This window comes from Hippoglossus stenolepis, chromosome 16 (genome assembly GCF_022539355.2).
Source record: "Hippoglossus stenolepis isolate QCI-W04-F060 chromosome 16, HSTE1.2, whole genome shotgun sequence".
Taxonomy (NCBI): domain Eukaryota; kingdom Metazoa; phylum Chordata; class Actinopteri; order Pleuronectiformes; family Pleuronectidae; genus Hippoglossus; species Hippoglossus stenolepis.
Window position 1 is genome coordinate 11605519 of NC_061498.1, and position 20746 is coordinate 11626264.

Sequence of the window (20746 nt, forward strand, 5' to 3'; positions counted from 1 at the left end):
TCATTCAAGTGTATGTCATCAAATCACTCAGTAAATAGGAGGTCATTAGTTGGTGTAGTTTTGATCACAGATTTAAAAGCTTTATACACTAGAAAATAATTTATCTGTTTCTACTTACTGGATCTATATCTATTTGTGTTGACACTAAAATATGATTTGTTAATGATCGTCATTGTTACTAATAATGGTCTTACTGGAGTATTTTGCAGCAGTGACAGGTTGCGGTTTTGGAGAGGCATGTAAATGTCACTGGTATACAGTTGCAGGGTTACTACACATCTCAGATGTCTGAAATAAAATTGAGGCTGAGCGCCATTCCATAAAAGCTGAAAAGGGATTACATAGCGCCTTGGAATGGAGCGGCCGAACAGTTGCCATCCAGGCAAGGATAAGATCCAAAATAAGTCCTGCGCCAATAAACAAGATGTTAGAGATGCCAGCACTACCTTCAATAAAACACTTAATTGGTATGAATTCAAAAACGCAGGAAAAAAACCTGCAGGAAAATTTTCTTGATGACTTTAAATGTACTTCTATAACTAGATTGTGTGAAGTTGTCCTGTAGCTTTTTGTATTTACATAACCTTTCTATCTTTAAAAAGAAGATGACCTTGAGGAATGTCACCCACGTGACCTCAATAGGTAGGTGGGCTATTGTGCAAACATGTGTTGAACACATGCTGCTCAAGTTCGGTCATAGGTCCTCAGTTTTTTTCAGCCAACATGAATAGCATGTGTCAAAGGGGCTCTTCAAGTAGGGTTAAATGTCATCAGTTGTTTTTTTTGTCAAGTTGTTTGAGAGGTCTTAGGTTTCCATTAAAATGGTTTGTGTGCACAGCAGAGGGAGACGATTATCTTTCCAATGTATTCTACTAGTAGCAATTATTTATTTTCTTAAGCAGGAAGTTTGTTACGGGTGGTATGTACAGTATGTCTATGTGCCGTGTCACCTTGAATACAAAGCATTTTGCACACACAGGGCCCATTACTCGACTGTCTCATCTCTGGTGACAAAATGCATTAGCTGATTTGAGCGATCCACTTAAACAATGATGTCCCAAACAAAGTCTGCCATGAAAGAACATAACATAACACAACATTTTTCAAATGTGAAAGACATAAGTCATAAGTTTTTTAATAATAGCATCAAGGTGCCAGCTTATATTTAGCTATACTTTCATAGTGAGCTTCACTTTATGGTTTACTTGCTATTTACTTTCAGATACTAGCTCCTCTTGCACATTTTGTGTTGCATATTAGCAGCGACGTCTTTTACTGTAATGTGCAAAAGATTAAACCACTTTTTCATGAATTTTCCAAACTGTATTTCAGTCAGTTTCAGAATTAGGTTATAATGCAAGTGAATAGATTCAAGAATATTGTAAAATGTGAAGATGGACATAAGTTGGAACAGACTGTCCTGACTAACCTTTTCTTTTGTATGACCTTGTGTCTAAATACACGAGACTCTGCTAAGCCCGTGAACTGAAATATAACATGCCAAATATGTCTGGTGAGGAGGAGCCTGGTGAGGTTTAAAAGCGGGTCGGACGCTTCCAGGACAGAGTAGTAACACTGAGAGAACCACTGATAGTGTTGGTTAAGATCTCTCTATTTTCCTTTGTCTGAGTCAGTGTTTGTTGTTTTATTTATTCACCCAGAATAATGAAATCTGCAGTGTGTTTACTTTTTAGGGTTCAGGTATTGGTAGTTATGTAGTTGACAAATAGGAAGTCTTAACAGGGAATGCAGTAAGTAAAAAGATCGAGGAAAGAGAAGGTTGGGGGAGGTGAGCCAAACATTAAAGCTAATTGAATGAGGCTCTGCTAAATAAATTGCAAACGACCATAATACCTAGAAAATGATCAACCAAAGCTTGTTCTACATTAAAATAATCTTGAATGTTGTGTTTTTAATCATCGCCATTTTATATCTTTATTATCTTTCAAGAAAGCACAATGGCTAACATTAGCATCGTGTAAGTAGACATTTTACTTAGTAGAATGTATTGCACACATTGAATCATCTCTACCCCAAACTCCTTAACAGCTGCGTCTAAGTGAGGCCTTAACCAGTATTTAACGGTAGTTATTTTCTCTACAGTTGAAGTGTACCATTGTAGTGTGCCAAATTGGCCAGCCACCTCATGAAGACATACAGACAGCTGCGTTGAAAGGGAACACCACAGCCTCAGTTCGTCATATGATAAAGCATTTGTCTTTCTAAACAAAGGAAATTGTCTTCTGTGGCCGAGTGAACTTCTAAAAAAAGTTTGGAACACAAATGCACCACAGTGTCCACACAGATAACATCTGCCCCAGGCTCCAACGACACCTGTTCCGTGATGGTTGATTTCCACGAAGGAGAGACTGCTGTAAATGAATCCTTCCTGGGTGTAACATCATGTAGCCTATTATAAACAGGATACAGCTACATCCATGTCCCTCAAATCGTGATTTTCTGTTACAGGGGTCACATTAGCTGTGCCAAATAAATAAACAATCTCAAATTATACACCAGTCAAAAGATTTCAGATTGTTATCCATCATCATAAATCATCATGTTTTTTTTTTAATGAACAATTCTTGTGCATTATAAAAGTTTTGACAGAAATCTTATATTATGGTTATCACGGTAAGAACCCTTAAAGGTCGAATGTGTAAGATTTAGGTGAAAGCGATCTATTGGCAGAAATTGAATATAAAATAATCCGAGTGATGTTTTTTCGCTAGTGTGTTTCATCTAAATTGTACGAATTGTTGTTTTCTTTACCCTAGAATGGGCCTTTTATATTTAAATACTTTATATTTACATCAGGAGCTGGTCCTCTCTACGGAGGCCGCCATGTTTTTTAGAGTCGTCCAAACTAAACAGCTTTTAAGTTTTTATGACAACTGAAGACTACCACATGTTCTCATTCATGTTTGGAAGGGGAGGGTGAGGTGAGGTGAGGGGTGTTCACCTGCAACATGCAACTTCACCACTAGATGTCACTAGATTTTACACACTGAACCTTTAAACTTGGCCCTTAAGTTATGCCAAAGAGTTGTTATATTTGTTACTGTGATGCACTGGTTTTCAAACTTCACTTGAGTTATTGCTTCTGCTGACCTTTATTGTGGGCCAGGATTCCTTTCGGATAAGCCAGTCAGCACTGTGTTTATGAATGCCCTGTCTTGGCAACCAGTTCTTTTATTCTAACTTTAGAGTGCTGTTAGGATTCCTATTAATTCATACTTATACTGTCACCTCTCTGAACACTTGGAGAACCAAGCACACTAGCCAGTAAGTAGCGTCAGGAGAGTACTTGAATTCCTGCAATGATTTTGAGCTTATATTAGGCCAATTGTCATTCCGTAACAGTGAGTTGCTCACTGTTACAAGTGTCTGTTAAATCCTAACATAATCCCAGGCGGCATTGTCTGAGTGGTTTTAGGTTTATATTATTTTAAGTGATTTGTGTTGTCTTAATTTACAGACCATTTCAATCCATCCAGGCCTATTTTTACATGAGAACTATGCTAATGAATAAAATAGCTTAGTGCTGCCACTACTACAACAACTAACAATAAACCTTAATACATCTTAATGCTGTTAGTATGACATTAAAGTAATACAAAACATTAAATGGCCATCATCTCCTCATCTCATTTTATATTATCATCTCCTCATGTCCAAGCTCCTCAATGCAAGCCTAATTTTATGATAGTAACAATATAAAGTCTTATTGTGGGACATACTGTAATATGTTTTAAATTCTTTAGGTATATTATTGATTTTATGATATTGCCTAATGTCCCTTGATCTTCTTCTTAAGCTGGGCACCAGGATACTGTACCTCTGACCCTCAATCCTGGATTTCAACAAAATGACGTTTCATTCAATTTAAGTCAATACATGCAGTAAATCCAAAAGCTGCTCCTTTTGTCTGAAGATGTCTTTTGTACACAGTTACCATCACTACATTCCAAGTTAAAATGACTGCACCTCGTGTAAATCTAAAATGCTGGCAGACCAAGCTGAGGGGGTAGAGTGGTCGTCCTCTAACCAGAAGGTCGGTGGTTTGATCCCAGTCTTCCCCATATGCATGCCCAAGGAATCACCTGGCCAGTTAGTGTTGGTGTCTCGAGCTGCATAGCAGGTGTGCAAGTGCGTTACTCAGTTTGGTCAAGCACAGTATGGTTGTCACCTTGTTGCCTGATAGTGACATGGACAATAACTTATACAAGCATGGTTCTTTTCTCTCTTCAGGGTTAGGGTTAGTATGTTCCAGCTGATGGTGGATTGTAATGGTGGATTGTGGATCATGATGGTGGATCCTGATAATTGATGGTGGTGATTGACTGTGATAGTGGTGGCAGCTGCTCATGGACTATGACAAATTTTGATTTGTGAATATGGGCTGTACAAATATAAATTTGATTTGTTGATTGATTTAATATGCCAGTTATGTTCCTAGTTTATTTACAAAATAGCTATTTATTTATTTGTTCCAATAAATTTAAAGATTACATTTCAGCTTACTCACTTTATGACAGGCGCTGTGTCAGTTTCATTTTGATTTCTCAAACCAGTACTGAGTTTTCATGTTGGAGAAGCGTCAGAATGTCACTGGTGTATAGTTGCAGGTTACACATGGCTCAGATATTTGGTAAATGTCCAGCTGCATGCTGTCTGCTCACACACATGCATGAGTATCCTTCTCAGACCAAAAATAACAACCACACAAGCTGGTAAGGTTAAGGTGCTGTTGTTTTTACATATTTTCCACATTAGAATTCTCTTTTCAATTCTCTCTGCCATAACATTTTCATGCTGTGGGTCATATACTTAATCATTTACTAAACTGTGTGGCATCCCCGCAGCAAGCTTCCCCGCAGCTGACCTTAACTGAAACGGTTAAAGACAAAGAAGTATCTTATTGTGCCTTAGGACACCTTGCTTTTGGCTTTAGGCATTATTCACAGCAGCTGATAAAGTATCTCATCCCTCTAAATCAAACTGTATCTCCATTTTCTGCACTGGTATCACTTACACCCACTGATAGCCTCTTCTCACAGTAGGTTAACTGCACATTTTCCTCACAGACTATTTTGAGGCATTCTCATTGCTTGGTAATTAGTGTTGAATATTGATGCAATACTCTCTTAAACTCTTGAATTTAGTTTATTTCAGTTAACTAGTTGCATAGGTAGAATCCGATGAGGGTCGACATATATGGTGGTGCAATGTACTGTGAAGCTATTTAATATTCTCATAATGTATACCAAATGACACCCATACAGAGACAAATTACGTGTACTTACAAAATGTAAATATAGTAATGTCCTCAACATACCTGATGGTAAATTGGCAAACTGCACTGCATTGTTTGTGGCGTATTTGTTTCAATAGATCTAGAGTGTGACAAATGACTTTAAGGTGACACACTTTATGGTAGACATCTGTTCCCTGTTGGTTTTGATATTGCCGCCAGTAATCTATTTTAAATTTGGAGAAGCATCGAAATGTCACTGGTGTATAGTTACAGGACATAGATTTCTGATATCTGAAATTAAAATCAGGATGATGGTCTTTCCAATAAAGCTAGACAAGTATTATGTATCTCCTGGAAGCAGACTTTAAAAGGACAGCCAACTCAGATAATTTAATTCCAGAAATATGTTTCTCTCTCATAAACACCATTCATGTTTTGGCTTTTAGGAATGAAAAAGATTCTGCTTTTGGGTAGAAGGGTTAGATATGTATAAGTGACTGACTGACAGAAGATTTAATGAAGGGTAGGACTGTATCCAGGATCAACTTACATTACGTTGATTTGCACAGACTTGGCTTATTATTCGCTATCTTACCAGCAGATCACAAGGTGTTACCATGGTCAAAAATAAATCCAGCAAAGAGAGGGACCAGATTCTTATTTGGCATAGAGAGAAAGATATATTTATAGGACATTAAGATATGTTGTTACCACCATATCCCAAGTTTAGAGAGATCTATCTTCTTAAACAATCAACAGTATTTATGAATGAAATGTATTTTGCTAAAAAAGGATAATATCTGTGTAGGTAAGCCGTTGCCATGGATGTAAATATGTGTACTGTAGTGCCAGATGTGAAGCATCAGTTGTGAAATAATAAGGATGATCAGCCCTAGAGTATGTGGCTACTACCGCTTACCAGAGTTGTAAAGGTCATAATACTTTTGATGCTGATGGCCAAAGTGTTTGCCACATATTTCAGCCTGGATGTGGTGTCAGGTGGTGACTGGCCACTGCAAAGCTTCTTCACAGTTTAGAGCTCTTCTAAACTGTGTCTTTTACCATAGTCTCTACCCCCCTTTTTCCTGTATGCTCCTCCATCTGTATAACTCTGACTCTATTAAAGGTAGAAGCAAATATATATGTACAAATATTTTCTGTTAAGTTTAGGCCAGAAATTCATAACAGGCCTTCTTTATCCATAAATGGGATATCGTGGTTTCATGGTTGAACCCTGTGTACTCAGATGTGACTTCAATAAACTTCAGAAAACACAGAGTGAATATTTCAGGAATCAGTTTATTAAATTAATTCACTAACAATTCAACAGCAAGTTCATATTGTATAAAGTCTGTCAAATGGTTCCAATGGGATGTTGTATCTTACTCTGCACTTTCAGACTGAAAAGAAATGACAAGAAGAAACACAATTATTCAACATATATTATCAACAATATCTATCTCATATAGTTATACAAGTTCATTTTATATGTAGAACTGTATAAAGAACAGAATTTAAAAACAACAACATTAAACTAAAGTACCACGTAGTAATTTTCCGTATGATCACATTACCTTTCCGCTGTCACGGCTCTTGACTCTCAGCTTGTTGACCTGAGACTCAGCAATGTCAGCGCGCTCCTGAGCCTCTTCCATCTCGTTCTGAACCTTCCTGCACCTGGACATATGAGTGTTGGCTTGCTCCTCCTGTGATGGGATAGGAAATATGTTGACTCAGTTGCTAAGCAGACAATGGAGGTTTTGTTAAATTGTAAGTGAAATGATTAGTCATATAGTTGACTTACAGCCTCCTCAGACTGTCTCTTGTAAGCCTTGACTTTGAGCTGCAGCTTGTCAACGAGATCCTGAAGCCTGCTCACATTCTTCTTGTCCTCCTCAGTCTGCACAAATTAAGATTGGTTAAGTAAAGTGACAGAGGAAACTAATTAAGACCTCACAAGTGTTTTGAAGTCAAACAAGATGTTACCTGGTAGGTCAGCTCCTTCACTCTCCTCTCATATTTGCGGACTCCTTTAATAGCATCAGCTCCACGTCTCTGCTCGGCCTCAACTTCAGCCTCTAGCTCATGCACCTGAACATGATAATAAAAAACTCATCAATAAGGTGCATCCTCAAACTGGTTGATGATGAGCATTTATACTATACAGTGTAATGTTCTCACCCTGGATTCCAGTTTCTGGAGCTGCTTCTTGCCACCCTTCATGGCGAGGTTCTCAGCCTCATCCAGACGGTGCTGCAGGTCCTTGACTGTGACCTCTAGGTTCTTCTTCATCCTCTCCAGATGAGCACTGGTGTCCTGCTCCTTCTTCAGCTCCTCAGACATCATGGCAGCCTGAAATGATAAATGGTCTCCAGTACAAGTTTCATTTGGTATAAGCCTTAAAACCACGTATTGAGATTGAATTGTAAACTCACATCAGTGATAGCCTTTTTGGCTTTCTCCTCAGCATTCCTTGCTTCCTGAATAGTGTCATCAACTTCACCCTGAACCTGGACAAAGTCAGACTCCAGCTTCTTCTTGGTATTTAGCAGACTGGTGTTCTGAGGATTAAAATGAGTCAAATCAAATTTAAATCTGTATTTGTCATGGGAAAAAAAGTCCATATTTTTGTGAATAACTGAAAACATACCTGAGAGTGAAGAAGGCTGACACGCTCACTAGCATCAACCAGCTCCTGCTCAGCCACTTTGCGTCCTCTCTCTGTCTGCTCCAGAGCGGCTCTCAGCTCCTCAATCTCAGCCACCATCAGACCATTTCTGCGCTCCACCATGGCAACCTGCTCCTTCATGTCCTCCTGTCCTCTGACAGCGTCGTCAAGGTGCAATTGGGCATCCTGATAATGAAAAGTGGAAAAGTATTAACTTTCTTTCCGGTTAAGCATTTGTCTTTTTCAGTCAACAATCAACAAACCTCACCTTGAGCTGTCCCTGGACGTTCCTCAGTTGTTTCTGGGCCTCAGAAGCCTGCCTGTTGGCATGGCTCAGCTGAACCTCCATCTCATTCAGGTCTCCCTCCATCTTCTTCTTGACTCTCAGGGCATCGTTCCTGCTCCTGACCTCAGAATCAAGAGTGGTCTGCATGGAGTCTATCACCCTCTGGCTGTTCCTCTTGATCTGCTCCATCTCCTCATCCTTCTCTGCCAGCTTCCTGTCAACCTCACCTTTGATCTGGTTGAGCTCAAGCTGGACACGGAGAATCTTGGCCTCCTCATGTTCCAATGTGCCCTTTAAATTTGAACAATAATTGCTCGAATGAATATCGAACAGGCATGGGCTAAACTAATTCAACAATTTTTTGAATTTCTATAATTTTAACTGTAGTACCTCAGCTTCCTCCAGTGCTGTCTGAATCTCTGCCTTCTCAGTCTCCACAGTCTTCTTGGATTTCTCCAGCTCATGGATGCTCTTTCCAGTCTCACCAAGCTGTTCAGTCATGTCTGAGATCTCCTCTATAGACCAACACATACAAAATATTAAGACTAGTTGTATGCAATATACAACATATATAGGAAATGGTCTACGTCATTCCTTACATTTACTTTCAATAAAGCTCATAAACTACAACTGAATGTCACACTAAATTGGTGAGATTGACGTACGCTGAAGGTTCTTATTTTCTCTCTTCAATGTCTCCAACTGATCCAGAGACTCCTCATAAGAGTTCTTCATCTTGAACAGTTCAGTGCTGAGGGAGCGAGCCTCCTTCAGGGATCCTTCCAGCTCAGCCTGGCCCTCTTCATGCTTCTGTTTCCATTCTGCCAGGACCTATAAACATGCATGTGAGAAAAAAAAGACATGTATCCTTGAAATAAGATCTTGTTTTTTGTTGTTGTTGTTTTTAACTTCTTAACCTTAAAGCACCTTGTCAAAGTTCCTCTGCTTCTTGTCAAGGTTGGCGGCCAGAGAATTAGCTCTCTCCACATCAATCATGAGGTCCTCCACCTCACCCTGCAGCCTCTGCTTGGTCTTCTCCAAAGAGGCACACTTGGAGTTCACAGCCTCGATGGACTCCTCAGCATCCTGCAGGCGCTGGGCAAGCTTTTTCCTGTCACGAAGAAGAATATGATTGTATTTAACTATGCAAAAATATTACACTTAAATTCTTAATATTGAATAAAAATGCATTCATTAATTCAAAAAGGATTCATGTACTTGGACTCCTCCAGTTCCTCCGTGCGCTGGATAGCATCAGTCTCATATTTGCTTCTCCACTGAGCCACCTCAGTGTTGGCCTTGGACATGCCTCTCTGGAGCTCAGCCTTGGCCTCCTGCTCCTCCTCAAACTGCTCTCTGAGCAGATCGCAGTCATGGCGGGATGACTGAACGGCGTGGGCCAGGGCGTTCTTGGCCTGTTGAACATGACACAAACATTTTTAACTCACAAATGATTCTGAGTTAGTAATTAAGCTTTGGATCATTTTCTTTTATATCGCATTGGTTGCTTTCCATTATTCAACAAAATGTAATTCATTAAGATTTAAATGAGCAATAATAGTATTACATCTCTATGGGTGTTTTTTCCATATGACTAAGTTTTGATATTCAATAGTTTTAAAATAAACTGTATGTACATTAATATTAATATATTAATATATTTAATGACAGCATTTGAACTAGAGAGCTTAGGTTAGACTCTGTCTAAACCCAGTAACAGAACATGAATACCTTCACTTCCTCCTCAGTGTGTCTCTTAAGCTCCTCAATCTGCTGAGTGTAAGCCTGTTTGCCTCTGGTCAGCTGGGAAACAAGAGCTTCTTTCTCCTCAAGCTGGCGAGAGAACTCACCTGAAAGACAAAACATAGATGTGGTATTCATCAAAAATAATCATCACTGGTTTCGTTACTTATTTTATCAAAGGTGACTCACCATTCTCTGTCAGCAGTCTTGCCTTCTGTGCATTAATGTCATTCAGCTGATGAATATTCTCATCACTTTTAGCTTTAAGCTCACCCAGCTGGTCCTCTAGACTTCTGCACATTTTCTCCAAGTTGCCCTACAACAAAACAATATTATGATGTCCATTTGTTAAGTTTAAAGCTAGTTTAATACTTCCTGGTTACATTTCATATTTCTAGATGAAAACTACTCACCTTTGCTTTTGCAACTGACTCCATGCTGCTGGAGAGGTCATCAATCTCCATCTTGTACTCGCTCTTTTCCTTCTCCAGCTTCTGCTTAACACGCTGGAGGTTGTCGATCTGCTCACCCAACTCTGCAACACTGTCAGCCTGCTTCTTGCGAAGAGCCGATGCGGTAGATTCATGCTGAAGGGTTGACTCCTCTAGGTCGCGACGCATCTTCTGGAACTCAGCCTCACGCTTCTTGTTCATCTCAATCTGAGAGGCTGTTGCTCCACCAGCTTCCTCAAGCCTCTCGCTGATCTCCTCAAGCTCCCTGGAGAGGTCAGCCCTCTGTTTCTCAACCTTGGCCCTAGCAGCCCTCTCAGCCTCAATCTCCTCCTCCAGCTCCTCAATGCGAGCCTAGATTTGATGACAGTAACATCAGAAAAGGCTATTGATTAGAAGCCATTTCTGATTTTTGAATCTATTATTTGTGTAAAATAACATTACCTGAAGTTCCTTGATCTTCTTCTGAAGCTGAGCACCAAGGGACTGTTCATCCTCAATCTTGCTGAGAAGCTGACTTATCTCAAAGTCCTTCCTGTAATAGGAAAGTAAAATCATATTCAGTCAGTGTCTTGTTTCTGATGACGAGGAGAACAAAAAAGTTTGATGCATGCAGTGTGTGAGATATAGCAGGTTTCATGAACCAAAAAAAAACCCACTTCTTGATTTTCTCATCAGACTGCTGCTTGTCATTCTCCAGATCCATGAGGGATTCCTGGGCCAGTTTCAGGTCTCCCTCAAGCTTCCTCTTGGCTCTCTCAAGGTCCATGCGGAGCTTCTTCTCTTGCTCCAGTGATCCCTCAAGCTATAAAATAACATTTATCAATAATAGTTTGTGGCATTTATAAGACAGACCATGCATTCCTGGAGTCTTGTCAATACAAAGAAAAATTGCAATGTCAGAGTTACTGTTTTCTTACATCATCCACTTGCTGTTCCAGCTTTGTCTTGGCCTTGGTCAGAGTGTTGACTTTGTCTTCCTCTGCCTGGAGATCATCCAGTGTTTGCTGGTGGCTCTCTTGGAGGGCTTTCTTCTCCTTGGTCAACTTGGCAATGGACTCATCTTGGGATGCCATTTCCTCTGTCAGGTTTTTCACCTTTAAAAATTATATTTTTTTAATACAACTTAATATTTATACTGACACATACTTGACCCATTGATAGAAATATGTTTATTGTTTTATATCATTATGTTTATGCGTGAACCTTGTTTTCTGTGGCATGTTTCTCCTTCTCCACTTTAGCCAAGGTGAGCTCCAGGTCATCAATGTCCTTCTTCAGCTCAGAGCATTCATCCTCCAGCTTCCTCTTCTTGGCAGTCAGCTCAGCATTGATTTCCTCTTCATCCTCCAGTCTTTCAGTTGTCTCTTTGAGTTTAGCCTCAAACTGGATTTTGCTCTTAATGAGCCCTTCACACCTTTCCTCAGCATCTGAGAGATTATCCCCTTCCTACAGTACAATAAGATAATTTGATTACTTTTCTTTGTTAAACATTTTTTTATTTAATGCTAATTATTCATAACCTACAAATTTAGTAAGGTACACAGAAAGTCAGAAGATGATAGTGTAATTAAACTTTCATTAAGCATGTACACAATGTGTACACTTAATAAATCGTACACTTTACGTACTGAAGCCACTTGCAGTTGCAGGTCATTCTTCTCCTGCAGCAGAGAAACCATTTTCTCTTCCAGTTCCTTCTTCTTGGCCAAGGCAGTAGCCAGGTCTGTCTTCATCTTATCATAGTTCTCCTTCATCTGACTCAGTTCCTTCTCAGTCTCAGCACTCTTCAGAAGAGGCTTGATCTTGAAGTACAGATGCATCCATGGCCAGTTTTTCACGTTCATGAATGAACGAATGTTGTATTGGATTGAATAAATAGATTCCCTGGAAAAACAATTGCAGATCATATGTCATTTATGTCATGGGTTTGCAGATGATAACAATTGAAGCAACATGACTACTTGATTGGACTGTACAGTTAATGGTGCAATATGAAATATATATATTACCTCCTCTCCATCATCTTAACAAACGCCAGCCTCATGACAAATCCTCTGCAGAGGGCCTGAGTCATGGTCACCAGTGAAGTCAGTTTCTCATCTCTCATTTCCTCCAGGTCACCCAGCAGACCAGCTTTGAAGAACACCTATGTTGTCAAATAAGTGACATCTGTCATCAGGACACACCGATAATACTTGATTTGTAATAAATAGCAGCTTTCAAAATTGCCCATAGAATTGTACCTTTGTGTGCCCAAACTTGTACTGAGTGTGGTCCACATCAATGGAGCCCAACAGCTTCTCTGCAGCTTTCTTGTTGTCAATGAACTGTCCCTCAGGGATGACGCTGGCATTCAGTACTTTGTATCTACATTAAAATATGATATGGTTACTACAAAGTTTTCTTGTGTCCCTTCACCATGATACATCTACAGAAATCAAATTCACTTTCTTTTACTCCGAACTGCATTCACCTCTGCTTGAAGTCACCGTAGAGGATTCTGCTGGGGAAGCCCTTTCTGCAGATTCTGATGCCCTCCAGCACACCGTTACACCTCAGCTGGTGGATGACCAAGAAGTTCTCCATCAGACCTGGAAAAATATTTTTTTTGTCTAAAACCTTCTTTGTGACTAAGTTAGACAAAATGACAAAAGGTGGATGAAAAACCTTTTTACCTGGGGTCTTTGTCTCATTGGGAATCAGGCAACGTACAAAGTGAGGATGTGTGCTCCTCAAGTTGGTCATCAGCTTGCCCAAGTTCTCCTGTGGATCAACAGTATGAAATATTAAGTCAAACATTATTTCACCATTAGGTTTTTAAGTGTAATCTAGCAATATGAAACAATACATACCCTGAAAACACAAGACACAGTCTGGAAGGAACCACCCTTCTTCTTACCACCCTTCTTGCCAGCAGCCTCTGATTAAAAAAACATATTTTATTACCAAGATAATACATAATGCTGTTGTAATTGTTATTGTTATTATTTTTAACAATTATTGTTTTTCTTTTATGCAGAAAATGTTACAACACTTGGCAAGGTACAGTTTCAACGACACACTTCTACCAATAACTACAGAGTCACTGCACACATCATAGTTGTTTATTATTCTGCTCAGTCTTGTTTCTTACCGTCACCTCCAGGATGAGCAGCATACAGAAGAGCAAGCAGTTTGTTTGAAGATTTCTGGTACAGCTGAACAACTGAGTCGTTCAGTGGGTCCTTGTTCTTCTCCAGCCAGCCAGTGATGTTGTAGTCCACTGTACCGGCATAGTGAACCAGGGAGAAGTGAGCTTCAGGCTTGCCCTTTACAGGCTTTGGCTTCTCAAAGGCCTTGGTCTTGCCAAGGTGCTGATCGTGTAGCTTGTTCTTGAAAGTTGCGTCAGAGGCCTTAGGGAACATGCACTCCTCTTCAAGGATGGAGAAGATGCCCATTGGCTGAGAATAATTTACATTTCATGTTAAAAGTTTATTTGCGGAGGCAATGATTTGCACATGAAGGAAAAAAATAGTCTTCCCAAGTAGCTACTTACCTTCTCAATAAGCTCAATGCAGGCAGCCAAGTCCATACCAAAGTCAATGAACTCCCATTCAATGCCTTCTTTCTTGTACTCCTCTTGCTCCAGAACAAACATGTGGTGGTTGAAAAACTGTTGCAGTTTCTCATTGGTGAAGTTGATGCAAAGCTGCTCCAAGCTGTTGTACTGTAATAGCCGAAATGTATGAGTACATAGCATATTTGTGTACATCTGTTATACTGCTCAGATAGTTTTCAGACCACTCACATCAAAGATCTCAAACCCAGCGATATCCAGCACACCAATGTAGTATTGTCTTGCTTGCTTTGTGTCGAGCATCTCATTGATACGGATGACCATCCACAAGAACATTTTCTCATAGATAGACTTGCACAGAGCTGAGACGGAATTGTTGACCTAGAAACAAGGGCAATATTAAAAAACATGCTTGGTTTTTAAATCACTCATGGATTTGTAGATGCTTCAAGTTTCCTCTGTTTTTGTACCTGTGAAACGGTTTGACCTTTGGTCACCATCTCATTTCCGACCTTGACTCTTGGATAGCACAGACATTTCAGCATGTCAGCTGAGTTCAAGCCCAAAAGGTAGGCAATTTTATCAGCCACTGATGGAAAGAAAAATCTTAAGTTCACTGATCTATGTCATGTTTAGAGTCACGTGTTATACATGTGACAGACATGCTTCAAGACATTATTATCACATTTACCCTCATTGCCATCAGGTTCAGCCTGCTCCTCACGCTGCTTCTGCTTGAATTTCATGTTGCCATGATGCATCACAGCACCAGTCAGCTTGTATATGCCGATTTTCTCCTCACCGGTGAAGCCCAAGATGTCAATAGCAGTCTGCATTGCACAGAAAAGAAAGTAGTCAACATTTGTGACATTTGTGTCTTGGATTCTCAATTTTGAAATCTCAAAACAAGTAGGAGTTTGTGCGTTACATCTGTTGCAATGAACTCCTCGACATCATCGATGCTTTTGACTGCGATTTCACCCTGACTGACCATGTGGTAGTCATAGGGGTTGGTGGTGATCAGAAGAGCCTCTACAAAAGAATAGAAGAAATAAATGAATCAGTCCTCCTGTAACAGTGTCTTAATTCCAACTACAACTTCCTATTTTCCATGTTTCATCATACCTATCAGCTCAGGATTGTGGCCTGTCATCAGCTGATAGAAGATATGGTAGCTCCTCTCAGCAGACAACTGGAAGGTGACACGGGACTTCTCCAGCAGATCTACGTTCAACAAATCAAAGTCAGACAAGTGTAAATTGAAACAAAGGTGACTGAACAAAATGTAGACAATGACTTACATGTTTCAATATCAGCTGAAGACAGCTTGCCAGATGTTCCGAAGTGGATTCTGATGAATTTACCCTAGAGTTCCAGAGTAGAAATAAAATCGTTTTTTTTTAATACTCCATCAAAAAATCTGTCAGTTTAAGTCAAAGTTACATTAAGTGTAGGAAAGTTACAGTACGTGAAGGCCCATAAAATGAATACTTACGAAACGTGAGGAGTTGTCATTCCTCACAGTCTTGGCATTACCATAGGACTCCAGCAGAGGGTTAGCCGCAACGATTTGGTCCTCAAGGGAGCCCTGGAAGAGAAATTTTGAATTACACAACCTTTGCAAATTAACCTTCCTCTGAAAAAAGCATTTATCTTATACAACCATTGCATTCACCATTTACCTGTATCTTGCTAGCTGCTACTGGCTCAGTCTTCTTAGCTCCAAGAGCTGCAATTGTTGCAAAGTACTGGATGACACGCTTGGTGTTGACAGTCTTTCCAGCACCGGATTCTCCACTGGGTTAAAAGGGGCACATTTTTAAGATTTAGCTTGATTTTCATTAAAATCTATTGTGATAACAGTTTGGGCCTGATCTACTAAAGGTTTGCGTGTGTAAAAACATTTGGAAACTTGATTTCACCTGCAAAAAAACATGCAAGTTTATCTACTAATGGTGTGCACTGAGGATTGCGTGCAGAATTACACGCACTGCCCATTTAGTACGTTTGCCTTAATGAATATGCATTATCGGGCGTTTCTACCCAAGTGCGCAAAGTAGTGGGAGGAGTAGATGCAAATTCTTTAATTTAGCACCAGATTGTGATTTACAAAGCCTGAAAATAATTGCAGTGGTTGTGACTGCATCTATATTTAGTACGTTTGAAAGCTAGGTGCTAATCGGCACAGCGTTACGCACAGATGGCTGCAGTTATTGTGGTGAGGAGGAGACGGCATAGAAGAAGACGGAGAGAACAGGTTTTTTCTGCTCGTGTCAGCATGTTTGGATTGACAGAAGCAAAAATAATCCCTCTCTTGCCAAGGCACTGATGGCCATCATCACACCAGATACAGCGCTGACCAGCTGCCTGGTGGGTTCTCCGTGTGCTCCAAGTGTCGCGCCTGAGTGCTCGCGCCACAGAAAGTGAACCGCACCTGCTGGGCAATATTGGTCAGAGGCATCTCTACCACCCCCCCACCTGTTTTATTTGCCGAGGTTTTATTATGAGTTATTTTTTCTTTTGTTCTTCTTCCTATGTCCTGCCACCTTCACTGTATTTCATCGGTTGTCTTTTTGTTTTACCCACAGCATTTACTTTCTCCCAGATACTCTCACTTATTGCGTTTCTTTAAGTTATATTGATATTTTACTGCTATTTTGCTGTAGCTCAACAACATGTTTTTTTTGCCTCTTCCATCAATTCTATGGCATTAAATGTAATGCTTGCGGTCACTCTGCTCTCCGTAATGCTCCATTGCGAAAACCAGTAACGCAGGCAAAACACTCTACCATGTTTGCACCTGTTATCATTTGCACAATTATTTTTAGTAGATCACACGTAAAACGCCCACATTCCAAATGTGCAATCTGTTATAATGCACACGCAATTCAGCACTCTCTATTTGGGATCTTAGATCAGGGCCTTTGTGTAATACTCACGTAATCAGGACAGACTGGTTCTCACGATCTGAAATACAAAGATATATGCTACACATGAGTTCCATTTTCATTACTCCTTCAATCAGGGTATGTTTAAGATGAATTCTTCATCACACAAATAAACAAATAACTTTGATCTTACCTGTGAGCATGAACTGATAGGCATTGTCAGAGATGGAGAAGATGTGGGGTGGTGCCTCAATCCTCTTCTTGCCTCTGTATCCTTCCACAACTATAGCATCGTACACGGGAAGCCACTTGTAGGGGTTCACCACGACACAGAACAGACCAGAGTAGGTCTGTGAAAGCAGAGAGCATAAACAGCATTGACCTTAAGGTATATATATATTTATTTACATACACATACTTTCATACATATTTTAAGTTTTATACTATGTCTAATAGTTAGGAATCTTTTTCCAGTGAATGATGTGTTTGCTTTGAATGCTTCTCCTTTGGGGGAAACTCACGTAGATCATCCATGATGCATAACGCTCTTTGAGGTTATACAACACACAAGGCTCGTTGAGGTGGGTCATCATGACCATGTCCTCAAGCTTGTCAAACTTTGGAGGATTCCTGGGATGGATGTCGACCTCTTTGACAGTAAGAGACTGAACAGAAATCAATTGACATCAAATGAAATTGAGAGACAAAACTATATTTTTAAGATTATAATTTAGAATAGTATTTCATATTTGATTCACCTACCTTTCCACAATCTGTGTCAACTGTGGCTTTGCCCCCCTCTTTCTTCACAAGTTTACCCTTGAGGTACATCTCAGCAGCATCCACCACAAAGTAGGCTGTTTTGGCGTCAAACGGAATAGTTTGAGACTCAATCCTCTCCCTCTCTGGCTTCCGGAGGTAGATGGCCGCCGGGCCATAGCACTGCATTTCTCCGTCTGTGCTCATGATGGCACTTTAGATGGGACTGAAAAGATGAGAGAATAGTGTTGAATGAATTTGATAGTGTTAGTATTATTTTTCATTATGGAGGTTATATTATTGCAAACATGTCTTACTTCAGTTTATCCCTCTTGAGTTGCACAGATCTGTTGTTGTCCAAGGATGCCTTTGAAGAGAGATTGAGATGATAATCGAAGAAGACTTTAGTTAATCTATCAACGTGGTATCACTAATAGTTTGTTTCTATCTGATAGTGGAGATTTTAAGTATTTTTTATGGCAACATATTTGACCTCAGCTACTTCCAAAAGAGAATTGGTGGTGCTGTCTCTGAGGGATTCTCAGGATGCTATAAAAACATAATTAAACCTGAGCACAAAACTTAAACTTAATTGAAGTTCCAGAAATTCTGTCTTTTGAGAGTACTAGAACATCTCACACTGTAAAAGTTTTTCCGACCTACTGATAAAAGCTCACTATATTTAGTTGAATCATTAAAGTTCAGTATTCTCCTCTTCATTCAATTGCCCCTCCAACCAGAGAAATATTGCTGTTGATCACATGGTAGGCTATGTACGTATTTAGAAAAAAAGATGTGAACTAGATGTGAATAAAACATTTAATTATATATACACAAAATTGCTTTGACTAATGTTCCCCACTCAAGACTACTTTGATAAGCCATGACATTTCACCTGAATGTTATCTTAAACTAATATGCATGAGGAATAAGCAACTTCCCCAACTAATCAAAAACGAGTACAATATGAGTTAATTCACTCACCTGCGTTGGATGCCTATCAGTTCACACAGCAGTTGCAGCCTCTTTTATAGAGGGTGAAAGTGCCGAGTCAGCAGTAGTCTCTCTCTCATTTTGGTCATGGCTTCATTTCATCCTGTAGCTTTTATGGAGGCAGTGATGTTTAAGGAAGTGATATGCACAATTCTTTGTAGCTAAAAAAAAAACATATCCTTAAAAAATACAGTATCCATTAAGATTATTACTTATATATTTATTTAATTTTATTTAATTTCATTGCAACACAATTTTGGTGTGGAATAAATATGAAATAATGACTATGAGTCTCTCTACTGTCACAAAAGAGGAATTACAGCATGAAGGGAATAGAGTGCATTCACACAAGTTGTTCATGTTATAATACAACATCAACAAAATAATTAAACTAAGCCAAATATGAATCAAGGGTCGCTAAGGAAGTAACTTCATTTAAAAAGAAAGGAGATGTTTTTGGATTTCTTCTCAAAATTAACAAAAAAACTTGCTGATCTCAATGTTGATCCACTACTTCCTGAAAATGCAGGAAGTGAGGACCAAGTTGTTTTCATAAAATAATTCAGAATATGGTTTGTTAATGATTTCAAATAATATAAAATTAGATTTTAAGGTTAAAGATTAAAGTTGAAACATTAGCATTTTTTTTTCAGTTCATCAGTAGCTCTTGGAATTACTTTCAGAAAGTGTTTCAAATATCACTGATATTCGGTTGCAAGACACTTGCACATCTGAAATATCTGAAATGAAAGAACATTCACCCCTAAGTGACTTTAATATGAGACAGTTGTCAGCATTAAAAAAAATTAAAACTTTTATTATGCTCATCAAACACTTCTTCACTTGTATGTCAATAATACCTGAAAAATACCATTATAATTGTGTTTGTGCTCTATTTGATCTATGTTCAAGTCAAAGCGCTTCATTAATAGACATTGAATCATTCATTTTCTTTTGATACATGCATGGAATTGCCCCTAAATATCTGTGTTCTACAGTTACACAACACTTGCCCACAGCTCATATTCCTATATTAAAATGAATATCCATGTAAGTTTAGTCACACAAATATAACTCTCTAAATGGACATGGAAAGAGTTGGCAACTTGTTAGAGATCAGGCCTTAAAATAAGTTCCACACAAGGCAAAAAGAGCTGGCTACATTTGATATGAGGTGACGTCTGTTAAATAAGAATGATTCCAGTGCCCTGATAAATCTTGAAGGTGGTTGTCTATTAGGGCATTTTTTTAGTCAAATTGGCAGACCAAAGAAAACATGCAAACAAACATAATCAGTTCTCTTCACTTTTCCCTTACGTTGACCCATGTGGGTTGCCTCTCATGACATATTCTGATATGAGCAGATTTTGTGAGGTTTTAAAGTACCAGAGAAAGTACCTAAGATCTTTTAACACTTGTTTTAGTTATTTTCTTGCTGCTGATATTAATATAGTTAATATCTATTCATCCTGAATTTTCGTACTAATACTAATCTGGATGTTATTTTAAAAAAAGATTAGATTATTACTTGGACCAATTTTTGGACTGTGTTGTTCCTAGACAATTGGGATTAGGGTTTCGACTGGTGTTGATTTCAATTGCTGCTAATGTGCCACTGACATGTTTACCTGGTAACCATATCACAAATTGATGTGAAATATTGAAAAGTATTCCTCTCTCAATAGCATAGGACTACAAGGTGAGGGCTCATCAAACACTTGGTGAGGGGAAAACAAACTTCTGCTCCAAGATTCCAAGTCTAGTTTCAATTTCTTCCAGAAGTCACAAAGCAAAGACCGGTAGGACTTGAAACCCTATCTGTTTGTGGCTTGTGTTAGTGGAGCATTGCATGGCTGCAGGGCAAGCCTGAGCCTTTTTAAAGCCCTAATCAGAATCTGATTCCCATTCTTATCATCCCATTTTTGTTCTTTTATATGTTTGGAACTTAAAATGTCAAATCATTTGCCTACTATTATGTCTTACTCTAAGACAAATGTAACATGAAACCATAATGTAATAATCTCCCAACAGGGGAAGAAAAATGTTAACCCTGTAATAATATGTCATGTCATGTCATTGTAGCTGATGCTGGATGATGAGTTAAAGGTGGTGGACAGTGAATTGTGGAGCTGCTAGCTTTCAAA

General features: G+C 39.2%; 1 protein-coding gene across 1 annotated transcript; it reads right to left on the bottom strand.

Moving 5' to 3' along the window:
- Positions 1-6536: 6536 nt before the first annotated feature.
- On the bottom strand, positions 6537-18079 carry LOC124854949 (myosin heavy chain, fast skeletal muscle-like). Its single transcript, XM_047343775.1, has 40 exons — positions 17927-18079; positions 17613-17835; positions 17372-17515; positions 17044-17200; positions 16902-16929; positions 15645-15759; positions 15458-15550; positions 15264-15327; positions 15088-15186; positions 14891-14994; positions 14654-14792; positions 14433-14551; positions 14194-14343; positions 13942-14112; positions 13540-13846; positions 13259-13326; positions 13082-13169; positions 12880-12997; positions 12650-12773; positions 12416-12552; positions 12035-12290; positions 11610-11852; positions 11324-11500; positions 11063-11208; positions 10848-10938; positions 10368-10757; positions 10144-10270; positions 9943-10061; positions 9430-9626; positions 9139-9322; positions 8877-9042; positions 8602-8726; positions 8194-8502; positions 7908-8111; positions 7693-7818; positions 7439-7609; positions 7244-7348; positions 7062-7157; positions 6832-6963; positions 6537-6657 (listed from the first exon to the last, which is right to left on the bottom strand). Exons 2-40 carry the CDS (start codon positions 17814-17816, stop codon positions 6640-6642), a joined length of 5811 nt encoding a protein of 1936 aa, XP_047199731.1. The 5' UTR covers positions 17817-17835; positions 17927-18079; the 3' UTR covers positions 6537-6639.
- Positions 18080-20746: the final 2667 nt, after the last annotated feature.